The 27,464-nt window shown below is 55.1% G+C and overlaps 2 protein-coding genes across 2 annotated transcripts; both read right to left on the bottom strand.

Annotated features, from left to right (window-relative positions):
* Window positions 1-3,530: 3,530 nt before the first annotated feature.
* KCNC3 (potassium voltage-gated channel subfamily C member 3) lies at window positions 3,531-11,736 on the bottom strand. Its single transcript, XM_036273995.1, has 4 exons — window positions 10,601-11,736; window positions 5,623-6,730; window positions 3,894-4,085; window positions 3,531-3,657 (listed from the first exon to the last, which is right to left on the bottom strand). Exons 1-4 carry the CDS (start codon window positions 11,483-11,485, stop codon window positions 3,554-3,556), a joined length of 2,289 nt encoding a protein of 762 aa, XP_036129888.1. The 5' UTR covers window positions 11,486-11,736; the 3' UTR covers window positions 3,531-3,553.
* Window positions 11,737-16,008: 4,272 nt separating this feature from the next.
* Window positions 16,009-24,767, bottom strand: NAPSA (napsin A aspartic peptidase). The gene is made up of 9 exons (XM_036274053.1): window positions 24,484-24,767; window positions 20,926-21,067; window positions 20,723-20,846; window positions 20,441-20,559; window positions 19,737-19,936; window positions 18,593-18,715; window positions 18,283-18,424; window positions 16,513-16,611; window positions 16,009-16,299 (listed from the first exon to the last, which is right to left on the bottom strand). The coding sequence occupies exons 1-9, from the start codon at window positions 24,558-24,560 to the stop codon at window positions 16,075-16,077; spliced, it is 1,251 nt and encodes a 416-aa protein (XP_036129946.1). The 5' UTR covers window positions 24,561-24,767; the 3' UTR covers window positions 16,009-16,074.
* Between the last annotated feature and the right edge of the window lie 2,697 nt (window positions 24,768-27,464).

Raw genomic sequence — 27,464 nt, 5'->3', positions numbered from 1 at the left:
TGGGGATGTCTTAAGAGTTCTGCCAGCGTCTGGGGCTTCTCTAAGCAGTGCCAAGGGGTCTGTCTGGACGGAGACATCTTGACCACAGGAGAGAGACTGAGGGGGTTGGAAGCCCACTATATTGGAGACACCCTTCCCAGCCATTCCCCATTGCTAACCTGGGGGGAAGGGGCAGGGGGGGACCGAGGGTCTCTCGAGGCCTCAGGCGGTGACAAGAGCTGGGGACAGAAATACACAGAGTCATGGTGGGGGGAGGGTGGTCATGGGGAACCCCCCAACACAGCCTCACTGTTGGGGGTCGGAGAAACGCCGGATCTCTTCCTCCTCTCTGGTGTTTTCCGGGGGAGGGGAGCAGTGAAATGGGGGCGGCCAGAGACATCAAATATGGAAGGAACTTCCGGGGTGGCTGGGGTTGGGGGGTACGGAGGGAGGAAGGGAGGAGGGAGAAGGCTGGGAAGGAAGGGGGAACACGTGTCAGGTGTTAGACTCAGGTGGTTGGTGAGGGAAGGAGGTGAAGGGAGAAGTTATGGGGCAGGTTGGGGAGGAGCCAGGAAGAAGGGTCTTGGGAGGAGGGGAGGAGAGTAGTGGAGGGCCGGTCATTCAGAAAGGAGAAGATGGGTGGGGGGTACGGAGGGGTCCAGGGTTCAGTCAGCCCCATTAGCTCCAGCCATTATTTGAGTTCAATGAATGGATTTTGGCATCAGAGGCAAGAGAAGCAGAGACCTCCCACCCCCCACCCACCCCAGCACACCCTCACCCACATTCCCAAACCCTCCCCACTCCCTCTGCCCCCAATTCCAAGGGGCCCATCCAGACCCAGACCTGAAGGTGGGGGACAAAGGGTGGGAACAGGACTGGGTGCAAGCAGGGAAGGGGTGAGACAGGGGTGGGGAGGGGGCTGGTAATGAGATGAAGATGATGTGGGGGGTAGTTGCAACAAGGAGAGGTGGGGGGATGGAACAAAAGCCAAACAGCCCCCTCTGGGTTCTGTCTGAACCCAGAAGCCTGGGTTTTCGTTCCCTCTGCTGTGTAACCTGGGGCAGTCATGGGCCTCCCTGAACTCCTGTGAAACAAGAGGGCTTAGAAGGCTGGGCCCGAAGGCTCTCCAAATCCCGCTAGAGCAGCATCTCCTCAGGTGTGGGCAGGGACTTAGAATGTATCCCTGTATTTCTTTCTTTCTTTTTTTTTTTTTTTTGGTACATGCCCCTAGTGGGAACCGAACCCGGGACTCTCTGGTCCGCAAGCCAATGCTACAACCGCTGAGCCAAACCGGCCAGGGCTATATCCCTGTATTTCTAAGGAAGACCCCACAGGTTGTTTGTTGAATGAATAAGTGATGGATCAAATTCCTTCGGGTGGCTCTTCACTTTTCATACCAATCCAGACTCTCACCATGGCCAAAAATACCCTCCTGCCCAGCTGGTGTGGCTCAGTGGCTGAGTGTCAGCCCATGCACCAAGAGGTCGCCAGTTTGACTTCCTGTCAGGGCACATGCTCCATTGCAGGCCTGATCCCCAGTGGGGTGCATGCCGGCAACAGCCAATCCATGTTGCTATCTCTCTCTCTAAAAATCAATAAAAACTTATTTAAAAAAGTACCCTCCTGATCCTCCGCACAGATTGTGTCTGGCACCCTCTCCCTTCAGCTGCTCAGCTCTGGCCACATTTCCTCCTTGCTATTCCTTTAAACACCAAGCTCATCCCACCTCAGTACCTCAGGACCTTTGCACTTGCTGTTTCTTCTGCCTGGTCAGCCCTTTTTACCTTTCAGGTTTCATGTCACCTCCAAAAGCCCTTCTACAGACTCATATCTGAAGTGGCCAGAGGATTTTTTAAAAATTTGTTTACTTTCTCCTTCCAATCAGAGGGCAAGAAACTTTTCCTGTAAAGGGCCAGGTAGTAAACATTTTCGGCTCTGTGGGCCACTTGGTGTCTGTCACAACTATTCTATTCTACTATTGTAGTGTAAAAGTGGCTGTTCCAATAAAGTTTTATTTACAAAACAGCTGGCTGGTCCATGACCTGGAGTGTGCCAAACCCAGGCTCTAGAGTATAAACTGTGAGGGCAGATTCTTGCTTTGTGTGATAGCAGGTCTCCAGTGCCTGGATCTGTGCCCTCGGTAATTAGTCGCTGGCTGGCTGGCTGGCTGGCTGGCTGGCTGGCTGGAGCTAGGGGCTAGCTAAGGTGGTTGTGATGTTTGCAGAAGATTTGTTAAAATCCTGGCATGTGCTAAGTGCTTGATTATGTTTGCTGAATGACTCACTAACAATTCTCTCTCCACCACGTCTCATGACCTCCCATGGCAGTCCCTAAGCCTTTCCCTCCTGTTCCCTGACTCTCTCTGCCTCCTTCCTTTCCATCCTCACAGGCACAGGACTTGTCCTATCTCCATGGACCCTTGTCCCAGTCTGCCCCCAGGCCTGACCTCGTCTCCTCCGGTCCATCCCCAAGGGCCCAGAGCTGACCTGCTCTCCCCAGGACCCTTGACAAGGCCTCAGCCCCTCAGCCCAGCCCTGCCTCCCTGCCTCATGGCTATCTATCCAACCCAGTCCCCTGGCTCTGCTCGTGCTCTGGTCTCTACTGTCTAATGGGATCGCTTCCTCTCTGGCAGTCAGGAAAACTCTACCAATTATTGATTCCTTCAGAAAGCCTTTCCTGTCGCTTCCTCCTCCCCTGGGGTTGGGGGCGGGGCTGTTGCTTTTACTATATGACCCTGTGCCACTTCCATATCCACATAGGTCGCCTCAAATAGCAACTTTCTCCGTCTGTGTCTGCTTCTCCCACCAAACCGAGAGCTCCCAGGGAGGAGAGGGTCGATTTGTTCACTGATGAATTCCCCATGCAGGGGACCTGTGGGCGCTTTAGACACTGGCCGATACACAAGTGACTGGGTGGGTGGCTGAGTCTTTCTGTTTTTTTTTATCCTCACCCAAGGACATTTTTGCACTTATCTTGAGACAGAGTGGGAAGGAGAGAGGGGGGAAGAGAGAGAGAGAAACATCGACGTGAGAGAGACACATCGAGTGGTTGCCGCCTGCACAACCCCAACCGAGGCCGGGGACAAACTGCAACCTAGGTACACGCCCTTAGCGGAAACCGAACCCGGGACTCTCTGGTCCATGGGCTGATGCTCTAACCGCTGAGCCAAATCGGCCAGGGCAGCTGAGTCTTTCTCATCCCATCCTGCACCCTGAAGAGTGTCCTGGTTGTGTACCCCATTTTCTTGGTTGAATTTTTTAAAACCCAGAAGGGGAGGCAGGGAGAGAGATGTCGATGGGAGGTGGGGATGGGGGTCAGTCGTGAGGGCCAGGAGGTCAGGCACATGGTGGGGAGGTTGGGGTTAGTTCTGGGGGGTTAGTGAGGGGCACGGCAAGTCCTGGGCAGGTGGGTGTGGGGTCAGCGTCAGGACTGAAGGTTAATCAGATGGAGCTCTTCATGGTGAGGGGGTGGGAGTCTCGGTCAGTGGGGGCTGCATGTTCTCAGAGGGGTTAGTCAAGAGGGAGGGGGTTCAGAGGATAGGGGCTACTTACCCCGGGGGGAGGGGGTTCGTCCACTAGGGGGATATCCAGGCCGCAGCGTTGGCGTTGAGGTCGGGCAAGAAGCTTGGGGGACCTGGCTTACGCCAGTCTGGGGGGGGCAGTGGGGGAGCACCGGTGGCTGGGGGTGGGGGAAGAGGCCAGAGGGTCGAGGTGGGGGAAATGGAGATGGAATAAAGACAGGTGAAGGGTCAGTGGTGAGGAAACTTGGGGGTGTGGTTTCTGGAAGGGAAGAGATTTGGGGCCAGGGGATGGGGGAAGGGAAGCCCAACAACTCCTCCCCCCTCCCCCTCTCCCCCCTCCCCTGGGGGAGGTGAGAGAGGGAGGGTCCCAGGGGGCCAGTGGAGGGCACCTCACCTTTTCGGATGGAGCCATCAGGGGAAGGGGCATAGTCGGTGAGGAGAAAGCAGGCTCGATCCCGGCTATAGCGGCCCCGGCTCCCAGGAGTGATGGGACTCTTGTCTTCCGGGGACATCGCGGGCTGGTCAATGGCTGGGCAGTCCTCATGGGCGAGCGCAGCTGCTGCTGGGTCCCCGTTGGGGCGGGGATCTGCGTCCCCCGGGTCAGATAAAGACACAAAGGTAAGAGTGAGGTGGGAAACTCATGGCGGAGGTGAGGCTAGCAAGGAGAGGGTGCTGGTGGACTTGGGCGCTAGAAGTAGATGACCAAAGGGCAGGGTGTCAGAAGGTGATGGGAGGGGTTCAACTGGGAGCATGTTGTTAGGGGGCATGGCTGGTGGATTTGGGGAGCAGGTCACTGGGGAACGGTGTTGAGTATTGGGAAGGACAACAGGGTAGAGAGGTGGTTAGGGGACAGTGTCGGATGGAGGTGAGCAGAGGGAGGACGTTGAACACAAGGAAGTGGCAGTAAGGCTGTTAGGTGCTGGGAAGGGCTGGGGATGGGTGTCGGGCACTTGGAAGGATGGGTGGGGGGCAAGCGTAAGAGGTGACTGGGAAGCAAGCTGGGTGCTGGGAACAAGGCTGGGACAGAGTGTTGGGTGGCACCGTTGGGTAGTGAACAGAGTAGGGCAGGACTCGGGCAGCGTGTTGGGTTGGCAGAGCACTGGGTTGGGGTACATGGCTGGCAGGCATGTCGGAGCTGTTTAGGGAGGGGTGTTGGGCACTGAAAAGGACACAGTGGGGAAGGGTTAAGAAGGTGACAGATGAGGGAGGGGGAAGTGGGGGTCCCCCAGGCTCTGACTCGGGCTATTTTTAATTGGTGTGAAACTGGGTCAGTGGCTGAGGGAGCAAGATGGGGGCCCGGCGGCCCAGCTCCCTTTCTTGACCTACTTAAGACATGGGGGTGGGGCCCACTGGCCTCTCCCTCCTCCCAGACTGACACCCCAATCACTGCCTCTGAGGCACAGACTCCCCTGGGGGGAGGGACACGCACAGGCACCCACCGTCAACTCTATCTCCCTGCTGTCAGCTCTTCCTCTTGGCAGCCTCACTCTGAATTTCTCTCAGACCCTCTGCAGAGCCAGAGACTGGGCCCTGGGTCCCAAGTCACTGTCCGGTCACATGGCCTTTCCATTTTCTGGGTCTGTCTTCCCTAGCCACTCTCTGACTCTTAGTTTTTAGTTTTAAGTCTTGTTTCCTCTCTTGGTCTCACTGTTATTCAAACCCGAACTCTCTGTTGCTGACCCCCCCCCCCACCCCCTCCATCTTTGTCCTCTTTCTCCTTCTTCCTTCCCAGTGACCACCTCTTGGTTTCAGACTCTGTGGTCTTTAGACTCTCTTCTCAGGGTCTCCTCTGGGAAGTTCAGATGCCACAACCACCTCCTGGCCTCTTGTCTCTGGCCAGCCCGTGATTCACGTGTGAGACCCTCCCCATCTCCCTGGCCCCCCTGAATACTTTGGTTGCAAGTCTGTCTCTCCCACAAGCTGCCTCTTTCACACGAAATCTCTGTCTCTGTCTATTTCCGTGCCACTCCTCTGGCCTCAGCAATTGCTATTTACTTTACTCTGTTGCTGACCACCCCGTCTCTGAACCTCAGCACCCACCTCCTGCCCTCCTCAAAACCTCCCCACCTCCTCCCATGCATCTCTGCTGTTGCCCCCATGCCCCCCTCCAGCCCCCTCCTCACCTGCCCGGTTGATCTCAATCACTTCCTCTTGAGCCAACGGGCAAGGCTCCCCGGGGGCTGGCAGAGGGGGCAGCCCCATGATCCCAAGCCCACCCGCTCCTCCCCTGAGCAGCCCAGGGTGTGAGTGGGGCCCTGGAGGGTAGGCCCCAGCCATAGTCACCCCCATGGAAGGTGGGGTGATGGGTGGCGGGGGGCTGATACCACCACTGCCATGGTGAGGGTGGGGCAGGGGCGGCAGGGGCGGGTCAGGCTTGCAGTAATTGGGCGAGCCAGGCAGCGGGGGCCGAGGGATGTGTTTATTCTTCTTCTTGGGAAGCTTCTGCTTGGCCATAGCCAGCGAATAGTACATGCCAAAGTTGTTGACAATGACGGGCACCGGCATGGCGATGGTGAGCACCCCCGCCAGGGCACATAGCGCCCCGACCAGCATCCCCGACCACGTCTTGGGGTACATGTCTCCGTAGCCCAGGGTTGTCATGGTGACCACAGCCCACCAGAAGCCAATGGGGATGTTCTTGAAGTAGGTATGGTTGGAGCCCAGGATGTCATCGGGGTCAGCGCCAATGCGCTCAGCATAGTAGATCATGGTGGCGAAGATGAGCACACCCAGCGCCAGGAAGATGATGAGCAGCAGGAACTCGTTAGTGCTGGCACGCAGCGTGTGGCCCAGCACGCGCAGCCCCACAAAGTGGCGTGTGAGCTTGAAGATGCGCAGGATGCGCACAAAGCGGACGACCCGCAGGAAGCCCAGCACGTCCTTGGCGGCCTTGGAGCTGAGGCCCGAGAGGCCCACCTCGAGATAGAAGGGCAGGATGGCCACACAGTCGATGATGTTGAGGCTGCTCTTGAGAAATTCCACTTTGTCCGGGCAGAAGGTGATACGCATGAGGAACTCAAAGGTGAACCAGACCACACACACGCCCTCCACATAGGTCAGAAAGGGCTCCGTCTCCACTTCCACGTTGGTGATGTTCTCTGGTGGTGCCCCGGGGATCGGGGAGGCCTGTGTCACCGTCTTGTTGCTGATGTGGATGAAGCCCTCATGGGTCTCCAGGCAGAAGGTAGTAATGGAGATGAGGATGAAGAAGAGGGAGGCGAAGGCCACATACTGCAGGGCAGGGCAGGGCAAGAGAGAGAAGGCAAAAGGTGACTCAGGCATCTGGTCAACTAGCCATCTCCACAAGACCTTCCCAGCGGCTCCTTTCCCAGCCCCAAAGGCTACCCTCTGAGCCTCTCCCCATTAAAGGTAGCAAAAGGGAAGGTAGAGGACCAGAGACAGCTCTCCTCTGGCTCCAGAGAGGAGCTGGCCCTAGAAGCCGCTGCACACAGGCAACTTCTGTCCTGGAAGTTGGCCTCTACCTTGCCCCCTGCTCTATTGTCTAGATCACCTCCCCTCACCCTCCTGTTCCCTATATCCTATCTCTGGACTTTGCTATGGGATCCAGGTGAGCGAGGGGAGACTGAGATCACATACCCTCTGTATCTCACCAGGTGTGGAGGTGGGCCTGGAGCTGAGGGAAGGGGAAGGGGAAAAGGTAGGTGGGGAGGCAGAATCATGAGGTGGCTCACAGTAAAATTTTCGGTTTGACTCCAGTGTTCCCCTGCCTAACTTGGACAAGGTGATTAAGCTTTCCAAACCTCAACTTTTTACAGGATTATTGTGAGGCTTACAGTAGATAAATAGACAAAGGGTCTGGCTGCAGAAACAGTGCTTGGCCCTATATCTGGAACTCTGTAAGGTCTGAGCTCTTATGAGTGTACAGGGGCATCAGTTAGTTAGTTAGTTGTTGGGCCCTCATTCAGCAAGGACAGGACAGGGATGGAACCACAAAGTAGAGGAGAGGTGTTAGGGCCCTGAAGGTGGAAGGAAGGGAAGTGTCAAATCTGCAAAAAGATACGGATAAGGAGAGAAAGAGTTTAAGTCTCTCAATAAGAAGGGAGGGTCAAGGGCCTGGACCTCAGGGAGAGGGCAGGATTAGAGCCAAAGAAAAGTGAGGTGGCTTTTCAGAGGTGCAGATAATTGGGGATGGGGGCGTGCCTGGTCATTTCAGGATGGGAATGACTGGAATCCTGCCAAACAATGTTGTGGGATTTGATGAAAGCCTTGAGGAAGGGAGAGGGTAGGGTTAAGATCTTGGGGAAGGGGATGAATCAAGCCCCTAGAGATGACAGTGGGCTTTATCAAATACCTAGTGGAGAAGGAGTGAGAGGTTAGTCCTTGGAGAGAGAAGGGAATCAGTGTTGGGGCAAGGGTGGGGGGCTTTAAACAGACAGGTACAGGAGGCTGAAGGGCCTGGTGTGCAAAGAGAGGGGGGCCAGTGTCAAGCTGCAGAAAGGACCCTAAACCTTGGAGTAGGCTGGGGTCAGCGCGGGCCCTCTCTGCCCCGCCCCCTCTTCGTTTCTCCGCAGTGGTTTAAGAGGCCAGAGGCCTCCGCAGAGCGCATGCCTGAAGCTCCCCCGCCTGCTCCGAGCCAGGCGCGCGGCGCAGGCTGCGGCACCGCAGTGGGGGCGGACCGGCCGGGCCAGGGGGCGGGGCACGCGGCGATCAGCACCGCGGACAGCTCCCCCGCCGCAGTGCGCAGCCGCAGCAGCTGGGAGCCGTCTTAACCCCTTCGGGTCCGCCACCGAGCAGGCAGCGCGCAGCCGCAGTGCCGCCGCTTCACAGCTGGAGGCCGCGGGCCCGGAGCTAGATTAACTCCTTCCCTCCCAGGACACAGAAAGGAAGGTGGGCTGCGCCGCAGTGCGCAGCTGTAGAGGCTGGAAAGCGTCGGGACTGGTTTAACCCCTTGCCCCGAGGTGGTTCAAAAGCAGGAGTAGGAGGGCATGAAGTCCCTGTAAGAAGGAAAGGAGAGATTATGGGGAAGGGAGCTTGTATGTGGTGGTGGTGGTGGTGGCGAGTGTAGATAGGACAGGACCCTCTACTTTTCACTGGCCTCAGTTCCCAACTCTACTAAGCTATCTACTTGGAGGCTAGAAAGCGACTGGCACACCGTGGACACTCAAAAAATATTTTTGGAGTAAATGAGTGATCCCGGTAGTTGTCCCGGACATCTAGCCTCACCTCAGCACCCTTCAGTGGGGGCGAAAGAAGGAAAGGCACCCCAGGCCACAGGGGGAGAGGAGCCGCTCACAAGCCTGAGGGGGCATCTAGGGCTGTGTCCCTTCTGTACCTCATCCTCCTCACCTATCCCTACTCAACCCCAAATCTCGCCAACTCAGCGCTTCCTGGGGACCAAACTTTATGCGGTGACTCCGGGGGGCCCCCCTCCCCCTTGTTCCCTCCCCCAGGGTGAATGCGGCATTGCGGCTACGTGTCCTTCCCAGCTCAGGACGCGGCACGGTGGGGGGAGGGGGCCGAACTGGCTCCTCAGGGTGTTTGGGTCCCCAGGAGGCTAGGAGGGGTCCCTAGAGTCGTTACTCTTTCCCTCTTTCTAATTCTCCCCATTTTGAAGTGCCCTCCTCTCTTCCAACACGGAGAGGAAGTTAGGAGGAGGAAGAGGTTCAAGGGAGAACTAGAAGGAAGGGTAGCTATTTAGCCTAGGAAGTTACAAATGTTTGAAGTTATAAAAGTTTTGGGGGGAAGATGAAGGGAGCTAGGGTGAAATCTGGAATTTCAAGGGAGAGAAGGCTGGAGGGTGTGTGCTCTTGGGGTGGGGGAGAAGCTGAGAAGCTCAGTCCAGCGCTTTGACTGGGGGGGGGCTTGTGAAAGGGGGAGCAAGCAGGGCTGGGGTCAGGTGGAAAGATATCAAGACAGGGTAGAAAGAAGCAGGAGCTATTTTGAGAAGGAAGTTTTTGGGCTGACAATTTGAGGGAGGTCCTAAGGATTAAGGTTAGGTAAAGTTCTGGAGCAGGAGAAAAAGTCATTTATCTACTAGGAAAGGGGCTGGGAGACTGGGGGGGGGGGGGCGGTGTCCCAGAGACAGAGGGAGTAGGCTGTGCAGTTTAAACGATGGAAAGGAGAAGCTGGGAGAATCTATGGGTGAGAAGGAAGCAATTCTGGAGAGCATATAGGAGGTTATGAAGAGGACAGGCATAAGGGCTCAGGAGAAACTGAGGAGTGTGAAAGGCTCTGGGGAAATCCGGAACTTTGTGGGGAAAGTCCTTAGGATAGGAGTTGGCGTGAAGGATGCCCGAAGGGATTTGAACACAGAGGGGTCTGGAAGGTCCCAGGAGGAAAGATGTCCCAAGACTTATTGTTGCAGCGAGGAGGAGGGGGAAGTGTCCTAGCCAGAGCAAGTGGTTTGGAGGTTCAGAGGAGTCCAGGAGGCTCTGAAATTGGGGCGGGGAGGGCAGAACCAGCAAGGGAGTTAAAAAATAGCCAAGAGACTCAAACTTGGAGGGGGAAAGGGAGAGGGAAAAAGGAATCAGGGAGCTGTTGGGAGAGCCTGAGGAACTGAGGGCTGGAAAGGCTTGGGGGTGGGGGGCCTGTAGGGGGCGGAGAAAGGGAGGCAATTTTCACAGGGCTTGGGACACTTTGAGGGTTAGAAACAGATGTCTTAGGAGGGTCTGGGGATGGTCCGAGAAACTGAGGGCTGGGGAGGGGGTCTTCTGAGGGGTGTCCAAGAGAAGTGAGGAGTTTGGATGGGTCTGGATGACTGAGGGTTGGGAAAGGTCTTCTGAAGGTCTCTGGAGGTCCAGAAAAGGCGGGGTGAAGTTGTTCAGAGGAGCCCAGGAGGAAGTTCCTAAGGGTCTAGTGTGACCTAGAGAAGCGGGGTGGGGTTTGAAGGGATCTTGGGGATTCTAAAGGTTGGAGAAGCATCTTCTGAGGATCTGAGGATGGTCAGGAGAGGAGGGTGTGTTCCAAAGAGTGCGGGAGACTCGGGGTTGGGATGAGAGGCTTCTAAGAGATCGGGAGGCTAAGAGAGACCAGGAGGGGCTGGGACCGGCCGTGGGATTCTGAGGGTTGGATGGGGCACTCCTGAGGGTCTGGGAGCGCATGGGGAGGGGAAAAGGAGGGGGGCTCCAATAGTGCACTCACCCTGGCTGCCCGTGACGAGTAGGGGTCCTCGAAGAGCGCCCACACACGAGGCTGCCAGCGGCGCCACCACGTGCCTCCTGCGCCGCCCGCGCCCCCTGGCGGTCCCCCGGCGCCGCCGCCCGCCTCCTGGAAGCAGAGACGCTTGAGCTCGCCGCCCGCGCCGTCCAGGCCGCCGCCGCCCACGCCTGCCTCGTCGTCCAGACCCGCGTCGTGGGCGCCCGCAGCGTTGGCAGCATTGGCGGCGCCCGAAGAGTCGGGAGCCTCGAAGGAGTCGAGCGCTTCCTCAGCATCGCGGTGCTGCCGGTAGGTCATCCAGCAGCAGGCCTCCACGTCGGTCTCGTCGATGCCCCAGAAGCCGAGCTCCTCCTCGAAGAGCGGCCCGCACACGTCGGACGGGCAGTGCAGCTTGCCCGTGCGGTAGTAGTTGAGCACGTAGGCGAAGACACCTGGGTGCCGATCGAAGAAGAACTCGTCCGAGCCGGGGTCGTAGTCGAAGCGCGCCGCCGCTTCAGGCTCGGTCAGACAGGCCAGCCGCGTCCCCGGCAGGGTGCGCAGCGTCGAGCGGTACGTCTCATGGCGCACGCCGCCCACGTTGATCACGATCTTGCCGCTGTCGCCACCGCCGCCGCTGTGCCGCCCCATGGCCGCCGCCGGCAGCCCGGGGCATGGCTCGGCGCGCCGGTCCCCGGGCCCGCGGGATGCCGGGGGGCCCGCCGGGGACGCGGCGGGGCCGGGCTGCGCAGGTTGCTGCTGCTGCTGCAGCGGCGGCGGTGGCGGCGGCGGGGGCAGCGGCGGAGGGGAGTCGGGAGGCTGCGGCGGCTGTGCCGGCTGCTGCTTGGCCCCCTGGCGCCCGCGGAAGGACGAGACGCAGACTGAGCTCAGCATTGGACGGGGGGCGGGGCTGAAGGGGCGGGACCTTGGTGGGCGGGGCCTTAGGGAAGAGACAGGCGTGATTGGGTGGGAAAACTATAAATGACGGGGCGGGGCCTAAGTAGGAGAGCAACCTAAGTGATTGGCCTGGAGGGTGGTGGGGCGGAGTTGAAGCAGAGGGAAGGGCCGGGACCCTCTAACCCGGTCAAGCTGAACCGGGCGGGGCAGCAGATGAAACACACCGATTGGGTGTTTCCGAGAACAGGAGGGCTGGGTGTTAACAGGAGGCAGGACGAGCCTCTAATGTTGGCTGGCTTGGCAGCACAAAGAGAACGGAGGAGGCGGGATTAGATATAAACTGAAAAAAGGATGGGGCGAGGCAGAGAAAAGGGTCAATTCCAAGCTATTTAAAGGAGCATGACAGGCCACCACAGACCCAGCGAGGGGGCGGGGCCACAGTGGGGACGACCGTTCTGATTGGACAGAGAAGAGATCGCGGGCCCGGACCTAAAGAGTTGATAAGCAGAACCTGGTGGGGAAAGACCGATGGAAACCGTGGGGTTGGGCTCCTAACATTGCTTGGACGAGAAAGGGCGGATCTTAAAAAGAGGCGAGGTCGAAAAAACAAAGTAGTAGAAATGTTTTGATTGGTCCGGGAGAGTGAGGGGACGGGGTTAAACGAGGGCGGGAGCAAGAAATGGAGAGTACCGTCATGAGAAATGGTACTAAGCTGCTGGACGGAAAGGGGACAGGGCAAGGGTTACAGGTACTGAGACCTAGTGAGAAGGGGCGGAGATGAGCGAGGTCTGTAAACCTGAGAGAGTCTGGTAGGTGCAAGGTAAAGTAGGGGCGGGACCGGGGCTGCAAGCTTGGCCTGATTAGACAGGGTTGGACTGGGAAAATTAGTGTCTGATGAATGGGCGGGACTGAGGAAGGTGGGTGGGGTCTAGGAATGGTAGAAAACGTCTTGAATGGGCTCTGGGAAGGCGAGACTAAGGGAGGAGCGAGGCTTTAAGGGACTTAAAAGCAACTAGGCTGGGGCGGGGCAGAGCTAAGAGAGGGTCAAGAAAAGGAGTTGGGGAACAGGTGCTAAGGCACCTGCAAAGAGAACAAAGCTACCAGGCTGGACGAGGTTAGGGGAACCTGGAACGGGGATCCTTGAGAACCAAAGAACCTGGGAGAGAGCCCTAAGGGTCAATGGGGACTTAGAGGGAGGGGCGAGAACTTCCAGCTGGTGAGAAAAAGAAAACGAGGTCTAGAAAACATCAGACTGTAGACAGGAGGTCTAAAGGATGGATGAGGCCTGGTGAAGAAGGAGCCCTAAGGAAGGAAAAGAAACCGAAGCGCCGGGAACCACAGTCTAGGCAGTCTAGTAATAGGCGGGGCCAATGGGAAAGAAGGAGGGATGAGATGTAAGTGTCCTGATGGGAGGGGAGAGATGGAGAGTGGGGCGGGACTAATGGAGGGCGGGGCCAGAACTAGGCCGACTGCCCAGGAGCAGGACCAGCCGTGTCCCCTAGGTTGGCCTAGCGGCCGGGTGGCAGGGCGCAGGCGCAGAGCTGGGGCGGAGCCAGCGGCTGCGGCTGGAGCTGCGGCGGAAGGAGAAAGTGCCTGTGGAGCGAAGGGGGCGGGTCAGGGGCTGCGGGGTTCTTCTCGCCGCTCCGTCCCTGGCCCGCCGCCTCCCTCTGCAGGTTGGTATCGCCTCCCTACCCATCCCCTGAACCCGTTTCTGTGTCTCTTTTTATCGCCTTTGGCTGAGTATTTGTCCTCCAGTCTCTGCCCTCACCTCTCTGAGACTCTGGCCCCTCTTCTAAGTCTTCCTTTCTCTGGGTCCCTGTCCCATTGCTCTCTGAATGTGTCCCCCTTTTTCTGAGTCTTTGCCCCTCGGTATCCTCTGTCACTACCGTGTCTCTGCCCCCCCCCCCCCAGTCTCTTTCTCTTGGTCTTTGTACCTTTTCCTCAGGAATTTATCTTTCTTTGTGTGCCACTATTCCCCTCTCCTTGAATCTCAGTCCCTCTTCTTTGTGTCTCTGTCCTACACTGCCCGCCACCCCAGGCTTTATTCTCCCACTCTGTGGATCTCTGCCCATTCATCTGGGTCTGTACCCATCACTCTTGTTATCTGACCTCCCTCCCTAGGGTCTGTGTCTTTTCCCCCTCTTCTGTCTCCCCACGCCCCCACTCCCTTTTCTCTTTCTGCCCTTTTTCTGTCTGTCCCCACCACGGGTCTCTGTTCCCTCACGGGGAATCTTTTTCATTCCCTTCTGAGTCTCTGTCCTCAGTCTCTCTGGGTCTTTGCCTGCATTTCTTTGGGATTTTGTCCCGCTGTCCTTCAGTCTCTGCCCCTGCCCCTGGATCTCTGTCCCTTTGTTTCAGGTTCCCCTCCCCCCGCCACCCCCTCTGACCCCCATTCTGGCCAGGACACCAGGCTGCGGCACTGCAGGGAGTTGCAGAAGTGGGACTTGTCCTGCAGACCAGAGAGGTAGTTTATTTACATCACCCCTCAGACCCTGGGCTCCCCAATGCCCCTGATTCAATATCCTCAAACCCCCGGCCGGACCCAGGAGGACAGAGAAAGAAAAGACATCGGGGCTTCCTACTCCTCTCTGCTCCGAATTCTGGTGTATCCCAGGCAAAAGCAGTGAACCCTGAGGTGAGGAACTGGGCTTGGGTTGAATGAGGCTCTGGGCAAGTCAGGGGTGGGGTTTGGTAGGCGGTAGGGACTGGAGATAGGGGCTAGGGTAAGGACTTAAGCCATCCACCCTTATCCTCCCCCTCCCACCAACTCTTCTGCTTTTAACAACAGCTAGGGGCGGGATCAAGTTACCAAATCAGCGTTTTTGCAAAGGTCAGGTGTGTGAGAAGGTGCAGGGGCTAGGGTAGAGGTGGGGTTGGATACGGGAGAGTATGGAATGAAACCCTGGATTAGAGATCGTGGGAGGCGGGAGGAGGCCGCGGGCAAAGATTAACATGGTAGTCCAGACTCCGTCAGGCCCTGGGAAATTGGATGCCGTCACTCCCTCATGGCTGTCCCCAGGCCTCGCCAGAGTATGTGGGGGATTTGTGGGTCTCGATTCTCCACCCATGCGGGGACGAGGTGAGTGAGGGGGATTCTGGAGGCATAATAAGGGCTCGGGTTACCGGGCATACAGTCCCACAAACAGACAAGTGGACTTGATTTTTTGGCGACTGGCACCAGGCGGCGGCAGGCCAATGTCTGTCCGCGTCTTTAGATAATTTCCGCATCCCTCCTCCTTCCCAATCGATCCTTTCCCAGGTCCTCCAGGCATAAAATTCCTGAAAGCTCCAAATTCCCACCTGTTATCCTCGGCGCTCCCTCCTAACTCTTCCTTGCTCATTCCCCAAGGCCCTGGAATTGGGGGGGTCTTTCCCTTCCTGACTTCTAAGATCTTGTTCCTCCGCCCCATTCCTATCAGTTCAAATTCAGGAAAGAGGGTCTCCCAGATACTAAAGCTGAAATGTAGGGACTCTGCTCACTATTCTTAGTCCCCCGAGACCCTCCAAATACCTTAGTCCCCCAAAAATCGTTACTGGGGGGGAATCTCTCTGCTGTAATCTTTGAGTCCCCGTTTCCCAAGTCCCCCGCCTCCACAAATGGGATTTGGGCTATCTTACCGCCCCGATCCCCTGAGCCTTCTACCCCTCATCTGTACTCACCCTAAGTCGAGGCGGGGCGGGGATGGGGGAATCCAGGGTTGACCGTGGGGGGAGGGGGGACCCAGCTCTGGGCAGCAAAAGGCTGCGGTGGGGGGAGTGACATCATCGCCGGAGGACGGGCAGCGCAGCTCCCACCAACTTGGGGGCTTCCAGCCCCGCCTTTATGGCGGACCCAGGGGTCCCGGAACCCAAGAGGAGAGAGGAGGAACAGGAGAGAAAGTCTGCGGGCACGACATCCCCTCCTCTTAGAACAAGAATTGGAAAATCCGTTACGACTTCAGCCAATCCACATTGCCACCTGTCGCTGCCTGCGCGACCTGCCGCCTCCCACGCCTGTTGTGTCTGCGCCCGCCCCCTCAGGCCGTGAAGCGGGCCCAGACTACAACGTCCGTGATGCTCCGCGGTTCCGGGCGCCGCTGACGGGAGGCCCTGTAGTCGAAGGGCTTCATGGGATTCGTAGTACAGGACCCCCTACACCAGTGTGAGCCCTGAAGGAAAGGACCCATACCGTTATCCTTTCTTTCCTTAACTGCAGAGAACCGGACACTAGTTTTTTCTCTCCAAAAATCACCCCTCGCCCTGGCCGCTTTGGCCCTTGGGTAGAGTGTCGGCCTGTAGATGGAAGGGTCGTGGGTTCAATTCCGGGTCAAGGGCACGTACCTGGGTTGCAGGTTGGATCCCCTCCTGGCGAGGGTCCTGCGGAAGGCAATCTATGGATGTGTCTCTCTGACATAAATGTTTCTCGCTCTCCTTCCCTCTCTCCCCCTTCCACTTTATCAAAACAGCAGTGGAAGAATATCCTCAGGTGAGGATTTAAAAAAATTTTTTTTTTTTTTAAAACGACTCAGGTTCAATGGAAATAGCGCTTTTTTATTGAGTAGCGGGCCCTCGGCTATCACTCGGTGCGCATGCGTCTAACCAGGGCGTCAACCGGCCAAGTGCGCCTGCGTGGACCCACCGCCTCGCGGTCCGGCACCCGGGGCACGAGCGCGCGCCAGCCCCACTCGGGCACCGTTCACGTTCTGGCGGTCGAAGACCGCCACGTAGCTGCGCAAGAAGACATCGCCGAGGATCCAGAGGGGCCCTTCTGGCCGAGGAATGTCCAGGGCCCGGAAGCCAGCGAAGCAGAGGCTGGTGCCTTGCCGAGTAATCTGCAAGGGGACAAGCCGGGCCACTGGGTGACACGCCCGCCGAGCCCGCTTCTTCCCTGGGAGCCAGAGCTCCGCCCCGCCCACCACCCGGGCACAAAAAATGTTTCTGTGGCCTCTACTCGGTCCTTGTGAGTGTGAGGTCTCACTCCCAGCTCCACCCTCTCAAACCCCCACCTTGCGCGTCACTCCGACCTCTTTGTGACAGCTGCCTACCTGGACGACGTAGTCCTTGGAGGTGAGGTTAAACCAGACACCCCCAAGGTTGAAGGACACCACAGGGAGCTGTGAGATTTTGGAGCACTGGATGATATCCTGAGGGAGAAGAAGAACTAGTGAAGATGAGGGATTCCTGCTCTGCTCAAATTCCTTCCATGGCTCCCCAGTGCCACACCTTACTGGGCAGCTAGGTATTCTGAGCTTTCTGTATCAGGCCCTGATCAAACCTTCTTTTCTTCTATCTGATTGTAGATCGAAAACTGGTGGCCCGTTTTGGGGCCCCCAGGTGTATTTAATTTGTCTTGCACTGGGTCTAAAATGTTTTAAAAAATTCATTACCATCTGTATGCCATGACGCTATTGGTTGTACCCTGTGGAGTCGGCTGCTGTGTAACCTTATACAAGTTACTCTCTCTGCCTCAGTTTCCGATCTGAAAATGTAGATGGTAATAATACCTACCACCCAGGGATGTGGTGTAAGAAAGATGAATTCGCTTGGGAAAATGCCTGACACAGAGTAAGTGCTATTGATATTTCCAAACCAGGGGCTTTCAAAGAATGCTCTCAGGTTTCTCCAACAAACCAGATCTGGCTTTCCCCACGTAGCAGTACTTGGCTGGAGCTGGGTAGTGGAGAGCTACCCTTTTGAGATTGATGGGGTATGTGCGCTCCAGTTCACCTCAATTCCAGAGGTACTAACAATACAATATTGGGCTATTATTACTAACTCAAGAAGTTTACCTTCCTGAAAAACCAATAGTAATGACCTTGTTGGGAAGGCAAGAAATGGTGAGACCAAGGTTGAATTAGACAGTGTGTAACACTCTGGACAGGAGAGATGATAACAACAACCAGGCATCAAAGCATTGTTCTAAGCACCTTAAGTGGATTTATGGATTAAGTTCTTATAACACACCTAAGAAGTATTAGTAACCCTATTTTAAAGATTAGGAAACCGAGCTCAGGGAATGTTCAGTGACCTGTCCAAGATAGCCCAGACCGCCAGTAACTGGCAGAGCTACACTCCAACCTGCAGTCGTAAACACTGATCTACCTGGTTCCTTTGTATGTAGGCTCATTACCGGCCTACAAACGTTCGAGGCGTTTAACTTGGAACCTCAGGAACTGAGTTTTCTCCACCCTCTCAGAAGCACCGAAGAGCACAGTGATGGAGTGATAGACATTCAGGTCTAGAACGACCCTGTCCCTGCCAGGTGCTGCAGGGCCTGAGGTGGAAGTGGGTGGCAGCTCTTAGGTTGCACCAAACCCCGTTCCGTGCTTGAGGCACACTTTGCGTGGCTTCTGTGAGCCGACACTCTCCAGGTGCTCCTTCCTGCCTCTGGCGGCTCCTGGCCTGGCCCCACTTTCACTCCATGTCGGTGTTCTTCAGGGATGTTCCTGGGGTCCCATCTGTCTTCTGGGAGGGCTCACCTCTTCATGGCTTTGACTACTGTCTGAGGGCTGATGACCCCTAAATGTGATGCCTGAGCTTCTACACCTCCCCCAGACGTCCCCAGGTCCCCCACCCAGTCCTGAATAGACCTGCGTCATCATCTCCTCCTGTCCACTGAGTCACAGTGTAGACACTTGGGAGGTGTCCTTGCTTCCTCCCACTTCCCCCAGCCTGTCACAATATCCCGTGCCTTCTGCCCTGGAATACCTCCTGGCTTCCTGATTTACCCTTGGACCCCAGCAACCTGTCCAGGTTCTGCCATTAAACCCCTATCAGCCTCCCCAGCCTACCCCCATCAGACACTGGGTCCTCACCACTCCCAACAGGGGGAATCCGCCGATAGCTCTCCGCAGGGCCCGGATCTCCTCAGAGGGTCCCGTGATGAGAGATGTACCTGTGTCCAGAATGGCAGCACAGCCCTGGGCACAAAGAGTCAGCCCTGTTCCCACCTCCACACTGTGATTTAGAAGGGGACAGTCATTAGAGCCGTGCCCTAGGAGTCTAGGCCTCCAGCCCCCTCCTCCCTCAGACCCAGGAGGCCAGGTCACCAGCTCCCTTCCAGCCAGGACACTGGAGACCACTCTCCAGTCCATCCCTGCCAACCTAGGAGGCCAGGTCCCTCACCGCTTCATTTGGACCTGCCAAAAGGCAGGCACTGTGACTGGCACATAGGTGAGGGGTGGGATGTAGTGTGCTGGGTCCGAGCCACCCAGAACCAGCTCTCCTCCATCGGCCGCGTCAGGGTCCCTGCAGAGACAGGGTGTGGTCATTATCACCAGAGTTTTCCCTGCCGGCCCCAGGGGTGGTCAAGGAAGGGACTTCCTGCCAGTGGGTTGGTTTCTGGGTTCTAGATGGGACAGTGAGATGCGGGCAGGGCCTGGGTGTTGGGACTGGAAGGAAGGCAGAAGTGAAAAGAAATGTAGCTTTTCTCGGTGGAGATTAGGGTTTTATGGTCTTGCAGGCTTCCTGGAGTGGGAGTGGGACTTCCTGATTTGGCTGTGGAAGGTAGAACTTTGGGGGATAAATTTTAGTAAGAGTTTATTTGAGCCCAAAATGACAGCATATGCCAGGGAGCAAGATCTCAAATGTTCCTTTTAGGAGGGGAATTGAAGTGGAGCACTGGAGTTTCTGACTTGGCGCTGGAAGGTGTATGTGATTGTGTTAGAGTTGGGTGGCTTCCTAGTAGATGGGGAGACTTTTCGATTGACATGTCTTGCAACACAGAGGCCATAGATATCCTGTGCCTGAGAGTGATGGGAATAGAGCGCAAGACGTTCTGGAGGTGGGTGAGACTTCCTGAGTCCGTGAGACATCGGAATACCTGAATGTGCATAGGATTTTCTACTGGTAGGGGATGGGCCTCGGGGAGGGAAGGTAGAAACTTCCTGAAAGAAGGGGGCGATTTTCTGAGCATAAAGTTGAGCTTCCTAAAAGGTAAGTGGGACTTCTTGAGTATTTGCTTGGTGAGGGCACGGAATTTCCCGATTTGGGTTGAAAACGTGGAGTCTTTGAACTGATGGTGAGTTTCTTTAGTATATCTTAAGGTGTTGTTTAGTTGGGGGGGGGGGTGGCGCTTATAAACAGGATTCAGGTTTCCTATATTGGGTAGGTGAACTTCCTGTGTTGGGTGGATGACTTCCTAAATAGGGAGCAGCTCAGTAATTTCCTGAGTGGCGGGTAGAACTTCCTCTATTGGGACCTCCTGCAGGCAGGCAGGGCTCCCTCCTCTGGGCTCGGACTCACAGGAAGGTAGACCCTCCCCCATTACCTGCTGAGGTAGAAGGAGAAGACAGGCTTATCCAGTAGACCTTGGTCCACCAGAGTATCCAGTGGGGGCCGAACTCCTCCCACAGCCAGAATGGGGAAACCGAGGCCCAATATCCCATCAAAGTGGGCAAAAACGAAGACCAAGCTGGGCTCCCACAAAGCCTCCCCAAAAGTGACTGATGCATTCATGATTCCCCCAATCTAGGGGAAGAGTCAAACAGGGTAAGTTATTTCTGGGAGGTCCCCAACCAAAGCCTGAACCCCAGATCTGGGGCATTTGGAAATAACTCCAACCACCAGGAAGCTGCACCTCCCCACTCAAGGGGGTCCCAGCCCCTTCACCCAGGAAGCTGCACCTCCACACTCAAGGGTCCCAGCCCCTTCACCCAGGAAGCTGCACCTCCCCACTCAAGGGTCCCAGCCCCGTCACCCAGGAAGCTGCACCTTCCCACTCAAGGGTCCCAGCCCCTTCACCCAGGAAGCTGCACCTCCCCACTCAAGGGTCCCAGCCCCTTCACCCAGGAAGCTGCACCTCCCCACTCAAGGGTCCCAGCCCCTTCACCCAGGAAGCCCACCTCCACGCGTGGGAAGCCCCGCTCATTTGCCCGGGAAGCTAAGTCTCCTCAAGCCCCTCCCTAAGCCAGATCATCTTAGACATTGGGGTTCTCTCAGGGTCAAGCCTTCCTGGGGTCAAAGGTCACCTACCGACAGCTTGTCCTCACTCAGGATGCCGCTCACCCGCCCAGTGCCATATTGAATGGCAAACTTAGTCCCATTGGGCGTGAAGGAGCTGGAGGCTTTGGCGTCGAAGCGGTGGTGGAACCCTAGGAGGTCAGAAGGTCAGGGATCTGTCACCGGGGGAGCAGAGTCTCCCTTGTGAGGGCGTACCAGAAAGGACAGGCACCTCAAAATCCCTTGGGAAACAAAGGCCTAGCCCCCTTCTCCCTTCAACTCTGCTCAGCCTTATTCTCCCCCATGAAAGCTCACAGCAGGGCAGACTGAAGAAGCTGCATCTTCTGGACGGGACCCAGAGATTGGAGGAGCCCGTGTCAAAGACAACGGAGAAGTTTTGGGGGGGCGTCCCCAGTCCAATTTTTCCATAATACTGCGCCTGATGGCAGAAAAAGGAGAGAGGGTGAAGAACTTGACTTGAGGGCAGGAGAGTGGGGCTCTGTGGGGCTGTGACTCACGTTCAGGAAATTGGAGAGAGGCACAGAGAAGGGCTTGCCCCCGGGGGGTGGGGCCCCCAACCTGAGGGGCTCTTCTGGGTTCCCCCAGCCCCTCAGGGGGTTCAGGGTCCTGCTTCCTGTGTAGACTCGGCGAAGAGGGATCCTGTGGGGAGGAGGGTATCACGGCTGGGAAGCCATCCTTCCGGGAAACCTATCACAGTCCTTCCCTAGTAGAATCTAACGACAACGCAAACATCTTCAGGGCCCTACGAACAGTCATGGGCATCACCAGAAACCCTACTATAACAACCTTCCGGGGAACCTTACCAAACACCTACCGGACCACGATGACAAATTTCCCCAAGACTCTATATGAGCAAACCAACCAAAACAGACCTTCCCCCAGAGCTCTCAGTGAGAGACTTTCCAAATAACGTCAAATAAACCATTCCCAGGGGACGGGGACGCACACAGTTTCCCAAAGACCCTGACACAAAACTCGCCTTTGTGAAAATCCAACCAAACCCCACCAAACCAACCAACAAACAACTTCACATGCTTTAGGTCATGGTGTTGGAGACTATTTTCCCCACCGTTGGAGGAAAAACACAAGCACCAAATCCCGATTTCACACTGTGCACTAAAATACATTCCAGCCCTGGCCAGTTTGGCTCAGCGGTTAGAGCGTCGGCCTGCGGTCCGGGTTCGGTTCCCGCTAAGGGCATGTACCTTGGTTGCAGTTTGTCCCCGGCCCTGGCTGGTCATGTGGGTGGCAGCCACTCGATGTGTCCCTTTCACATCGATGTTTCTCTCTCTCTCTCTCCCTTCCTTTCCCTCCCACTCTATCTGTACAAAAAATGGAAAAATATCCTCGGGTGAGGATAAAAAAAAAAAAAATACATTCCAGATAGATCAACAACTGGGTGAAAAATAAATAAGTAAGTAAGTAAGTAAGTAAATAAATAAACAAACGTGTCAGAGCATTGAGAGGATGTAAAGTGTTTAAATAACTGGGAAGAGGAAAAGCTTTTTTAAGCATCATACCAAGACCAGAAATCATGGGAATATTGATGACTGTGATGCTAAAATTGTAAACCTCTGTACTGCCTCTCCCCTGACACAGAACACTGTAAATAAGGTTAAAAAACAAACAAACAAACAATCTAGGGGAAATAATGACAAGCTCTGTGTCAAAGAGTTAATATCTCTAATATACAAAGAGCTTCCACAAATAAATAAGACAGTCCAGTGTTGGGAGACAATTTCCATGGGTCTCTCACATGTTTGCAGAGGCACTGACTTTCTTTGTCCAGACTGTCTTGTCTAGGATTTTGTGTAGTGAACAGCCTTGGAAGAGAGAGTGTCCCCCACCCTCCTACACCCCCCCACCCCAGCCCCAGACCAAAGGGCAGGCAGGTTGATGATCCATTATAAGGAATTCAAGTTCCCTAGGCTTAGGGCTCCTCTCCTGTAATGCACCTCACTGCCTGTGCGGCTATCACCTGGCTCTCTTCACATGGTGGGAACTGGGGCTCAGAAAACTGACACACACACTGGTATTCTGGCTACTACTCTCTCTCTGGGAGTAGCAGTCTTTCGTCTCTGACCTGGGAGTCTTGTGTCTTCTACAAGCAGCCATGAAACTGTATCGCGCTAATGTCACAGTTCTTGACATTCAGTAGAAAAATGGGCAAATATTCACTGTTGGCTGGGGGAGGGGGGTGTAGATTGATAAGACTTCCTGGAGCTTGGCTTAGTAATATGTATCATGGGCCTTAAAACTGACACACCATTGCCCGGCCAGTGTAACTCAGTGGTTGAGCATCGACCCATGCACCAAGAGGTCACCGGTTTGATTCCAGTCAGGGCACATGCCCAGGTTGTGGGCCCCAATCCCCAGCGGGGGACATGCAGGAGGTGGCCAATCCAAGTTCTCTCTCATCGATGTTTCTATCTCTCTCTCCCTCTCCCTTCCTCTCTCTCTAAAATCAATAAAGAAAAACATTGACACACCATTTGATCCAATTCAATTTCAGTTCTGGACATGTCATCTACAGGAGATCATGGGACAAGTGTGCAGAGATGTGTTTATAAGGATGTGTCTAATTTGGGGAACCGGAGACCACCGCTGGGTACAGCTCTGCTCAGCTATGGGACATGCAGACAACAGACTCCACTCGCCCGCTGACGAGGAGGAAGCAGCTCTCGGTCTCGGTGGTTCTCAGACTTGAGAGTGAAGCAGAGTCATGTAGAGCAGGGGCATGAGGGCAAACGTTTGTCAAGACTCCTCAGGCCGCTGCAGCCCCTCCATCCTGCCAGCACAGCATGAGAAGCAGCCACAGACACGTCCACGAATGAACGTGGCTGGGTTCCACTCAACTGTATTTTTTATTTTTTCATCCTCACCCAAGGACATTTTTGCATTTATCTTCAGACAGAGCAGGAGGGAGGGAGGGAGAGAGAGAGAGAAACATGAATGTGAGAGAGACACATCGACTGGCTGCACCCACACAACCCCAGCCAGGGCCGGGGTCGAACCACAACCGAGGTTTGTGCCCTCAGCGGGAACTGCACCCGGGACTCTCTAGTCTGGGGGCCGATGCTCTAACCGCTGAGCCAAACTGGCCAGGGCTCAACTGTATTTGCAAGAACAGGTGGCAGGCTGGATTGGCCCTTGAGCTGAGTGTTTGCCAGCCCCCGGCCTAGAAGACTAGTTAAAACTCAGGACGCTGAGTTTCTGCTGGAGTAAATCCAGATGGGAGCCCGAGAATCTGCATTTCTAACAAGTTCTGGGGCAGCATTGCCGCCGGTCCCAGGACAACACTCAGAGAATCACTCTGGACTCGGGAAATAACGGCTCTGATCTATTAGGTAATGGGCGGGTTAGCACACCCCACATGCAGGGCTACTTCTGCGCCCGCCCCGCCCTCCCAGCTTTGCCCCCTCCCCTGCATGACCAGTCCGAGAGAGAGAGAGAGAGAGAGAGAGAGAGAGAGAGAGAGAGAGAGAGAGAGAGAGGCTCAGGAATGTGAAGTGGGGAGACCGGTTCCTGGAAGCGTGTCCCCCCTCCCCCCATCCAGAGTTTCAGTGGGTGGGGAGGAGAGAGGAGAGGAAGAGAAAGATTTGGGTGACACTGGTCAGATGAGGGGGGGTCACTGGGGTCCCCAAAACTGGACTTATTGAGACCTAGACAGTTCGAAAGATGCGGATCTCAGGGAGTCTCCCTTTATATGTCACACACCTGGGTCTCCAAGTTAGGGGGCAGTGTGTCACATGTCTGGACACCCCAGTACCAGTTCACCAAAGCTCACCCAAGAACATGCACCCAGAGGAGCGGGAAGGGTTCCCAATCAAGGGCTTGGGGCTGGAGGATCTTGGACTAAAAGGGCTGGGGTCCTAGGAGACAGCGGAGTGGAGCCCTCAGAGGTGAGGACCCCGTTTGGAGCGACAAGAAGCCAAGAGGTAGCAGTCATGGGTCCTGGAGCACCAGGGTTGAGTCACTGAGCTGGGAAGCCCCAGACTTGAAGGGCAAGGAGGGGAGAGTCCGTCCCAGGTTTGGGGGGTGGGGGTCCCCAGTACCGGATCAGTGTGGCCCCAGCAGGCTCCACGGTCAGCAGCAGCGACAGCAGCAGCAGCAGCAGCGGTGGCAGAGACATCTTTGGGGCCCCGGGTGTGAGCCCAGGCGTCCTGCAGCTCGGTTTTCTTTTCTCCAAGACTCCGCCCTGTTCGCCACCCACCTCCGGGTTTCAGAGGTGACTGTGATCTCTGGTCTCGGTGGGTGACACAGGGAAGTGGGTAGTATTTTTTAAGGGATGTGCGGAGTATTTTTAGAGGGTTGCAGAAGTGTCATCCTTCGTCACTGGGGTGCCTCACTCCGAGCCTCGGTGGTGGCGATGGTGGGGGTCTCCTGCGTTCCCAGCCCCCATCTTTTAGCTGCTATCACTTTTACTGAAAACTTTCGCTTCCTTTTTCTGAGATTCATTAACCACAAGGGTTTACTTGAGCAAGAGAAGGGATGGGCAGGGGTGTTGATGGAAGGGCTGGGGGAAGGGAGAGAGGACCAGACCGGGCGTCCTCCTTCCCATACTAAGTGGGACCTCGAGACCCACCACCCTGTGTCTTATTGGGAAAATACCGAAACATAAAAATTGCCCATCGTCCCACCACCATCGAAAAAGCATAGCCCTGGCAGGGTAGCTTGTTAGTTGGAGCGTCGTTGAACTCAATACGTCAAGGTTGCATGTTCGATCCCCGGTCGGGGTACATACAAGAAGCAACCACTGGCCCTGGCTGGTGTGGCTCCGTGGTTAGAGCGTCGGCTCCGGGTTCCATTCCTGGTCAAGAGCATGTACCTGGGTGGCAAGTTCAATCCCTGCCCCAGTCAGGGCATGTGCGGAAGGCAACTGATCGATGTGTCTCACTTGGATGTTTTCTCTCATTCTCTCTCTTCCCCTCCCTCCCTCCCACTCTACAAAAATCAATGAAAAACACTGGCCGGTGTGGCTCAGCGGTTGAGCATCACTGGTTCAATTCCTGGTCAGGGCACATGCCCAGATTGTGGGCCCAATCCCCAGTGGGGGGCATGCAGGAGGCGGCCAATCGATGTTCTCTCTCATCGATGTTTCTGTCTCTCCCTCGCCCCTCCTCTCTCTCTAAACTTAAGAAAAAAAAAATCAATGAAAAAAATATCCTCGGGTGAGGACTAACCAAAAGAGAGAGAGAGGGAAAGGCAGGGGGAGAGATAAACATCAATTTGTTGTTCTACTTATTTGTGCATTTTGTTGATTCTTGTACATGACCCAACCGAGGTGGAACTGGTGATGTTGGTGTATTGGGATGATGCTCTAACCATCTGACCACCGGGCCAGGGCAGAAATGCACAGATCTGAAGGGCACAGCACTATGGCTTGATTTCTCTCCCCTGACATATTATTATGAAGATTTTTCAAGCATAGAGCAAAGTTGAAAGAATGATACAGTGAACCCCATTACCTACCACCTAGATTCTGCAATTAACATACTGCGCTGGATTTTCTTCATCATCACATATCTATCCAGCTGTCCTCTCTCCATCCAGCAACCTCTCTGTGATCATATACACTTCAAGTAAGTTGCTAACATCACATGCTTCACCCCTTCACTCCTAAGCATTTATATGATCAGTTTAATGTTTTTGTTTTGTTTTGTTTTGTTTTAAGCAAGAGGGAAAGAGGGAGGGAGAGAGAGAGAAACATCGATGTGAGACCGACATCTCACATCAACTGGCTGCCACCCACACGACCCCAACCGGGGACAAACTGCAACCAAGTTACATGCCCTTAGCGGGAACCGAACCCGGGTCTTTCTGGACCGCAGGCCAACGCTCTAACTGCTGAGCCAAACCGGCCAGGGCTGGATTTTTATGTATATACCCGAGTATCCACCACATAGATCAAGATATAACACATTCCCAGCTCCCCACGAGATTCTCTGTCACTGTCTCTGGGTCAGTGTTCCCCAAAGGTAACTAACACGCTGATTTCTATGACCACAGATCAGTTTCTCCTGTTCTTGAATGTCACATAAAATGAGTCACCTGGCCCGACAGGTGTGGCTCAGTGGTTAAGCTTCGACCCATGCACCAAGAGGTCACGGATTCAGTTCCCAGCCAGGGTACATGACCAGGTTGTGGGCCCAATTCCCAGTGAGGGGCATGCAGGAGGTGGCCAATCGATGTTCTCTCTCATCAATGTTTCTCTCTCTCTCTAAAATCAATAAAGAAAAAAAATTTTTTAAACGAGTCATATGAATTCATTGGTGTCTAGTTTCTACCACTCGATATTATGTCTTTGCAAGTCTTTAAAAGTCAGACTATATGGACTTACTTCATCCCCCCCCCAAATATTTAATTATTAAAAACTTCACACATCCAGCAAAATTGAAAGAATTTTACCATAAACACTCATGTGCCCGCCACCTGGATTTGACCATGAACACTTTGTTATGTTTGCTTTGTCGCATTTCTTCCCATCTCTTTATCCCAGTAGTTCTCAACTGGGGGGGGGGGGGCTTTCTCTCCAGGGGACATTTGACACTCTGGAGACATTTGGACTGTCATAAACGGGGTGGGTGCTACTGGAAACCAGTGAGTAGTGGCTCAGGAAATTGCTAAACATCCTAAAATGCACAAAACAGTCCCTCCCCCCGCCTCCAACAAAGAAGAATCCAGCCCTGAATGTTGATGGTGTCAAGGTTCAGAAAGCTTGCCTTGTCTGCTCCTCCATCCATCTCATTTTCTTGATTTCCAATTAAGTTGCAGACATCGGCTTCCTTCATTCCGTAAACAGCTACATAGTATTCCAGAATATAAATGTAACACTATTTATATAACCCATGCCTATGTAAGTTCCCTTTCTTTTTTTGGGTCAATCCTCACTCAAGGATATTTTTTCCATTGTTTAATTTTTTAAAATATGTTTTTATTGATTTTTAGAGAGAGAGGGAGGGAGAGGGAGAGAGAGATGGAAACATCGATGAGAGAGAACATCGACTGGCCGCCTCCTGATGCCCCCCACTGGGGA

The sequence above is a fragment of the Molossus molossus genome, unplaced genomic scaffold (assembly GCF_014108415.1).
Source record: "Molossus molossus isolate mMolMol1 unplaced genomic scaffold, mMolMol1.p scaffold_m16_p_21, whole genome shotgun sequence".
NCBI classification, from domain to species: domain Eukaryota; kingdom Metazoa; phylum Chordata; class Mammalia; order Chiroptera; family Molossidae; genus Molossus; species Molossus molossus.
This window is presented reverse-complemented; position numbering and strand designations above follow the sequence as displayed.

Bases quoted from the DNA above. Each gene is read 5' to 3' on its own strand.
- NAPSA (XM_036274053.1), bottom strand. From the start codon at position 24,560: ATGTCTCTGCCACCGCTGCTGCTGCTGCTGCTGTCGCTGCTGCTGACC. The intron at 20,560-20,722 runs GTGAGCTTTCAT...CTGACCTCCTAG, and splicing joins CTTCTTCAGTCTGCCCTGCT to GGTTCCACCACCGCTTCGAC. The intron at 18,425-18,592 runs GTGAGGGACCTG...TCTAAATCACAG, and splicing joins TGGCAGGTCCAAATGAAGCG to TGTGGAGGTGGGAACAGGGC.
- KCNC3 (XM_036273995.1), bottom strand. From the start codon at position 11,485: ATGCTGAGCTCAGTCTGCGTCTCGTCCTTCCGCGGGCGCCAGGGGGCC. The intron at 6,731-10,600 runs GTGAGTGCACTA...CCTGCCCTGCAG, and splicing joins ACTCGTCACGGGCAGCCAGG to TATGTGGCCTTCGCCTCCCT. The intron at 3,658-3,893 runs GTGAGGTGCCCT...CCCCACCCCCAG, and splicing joins TGATGGCTCCATCCGAAAAG to CCACCGGTGCTCCCCCACTG.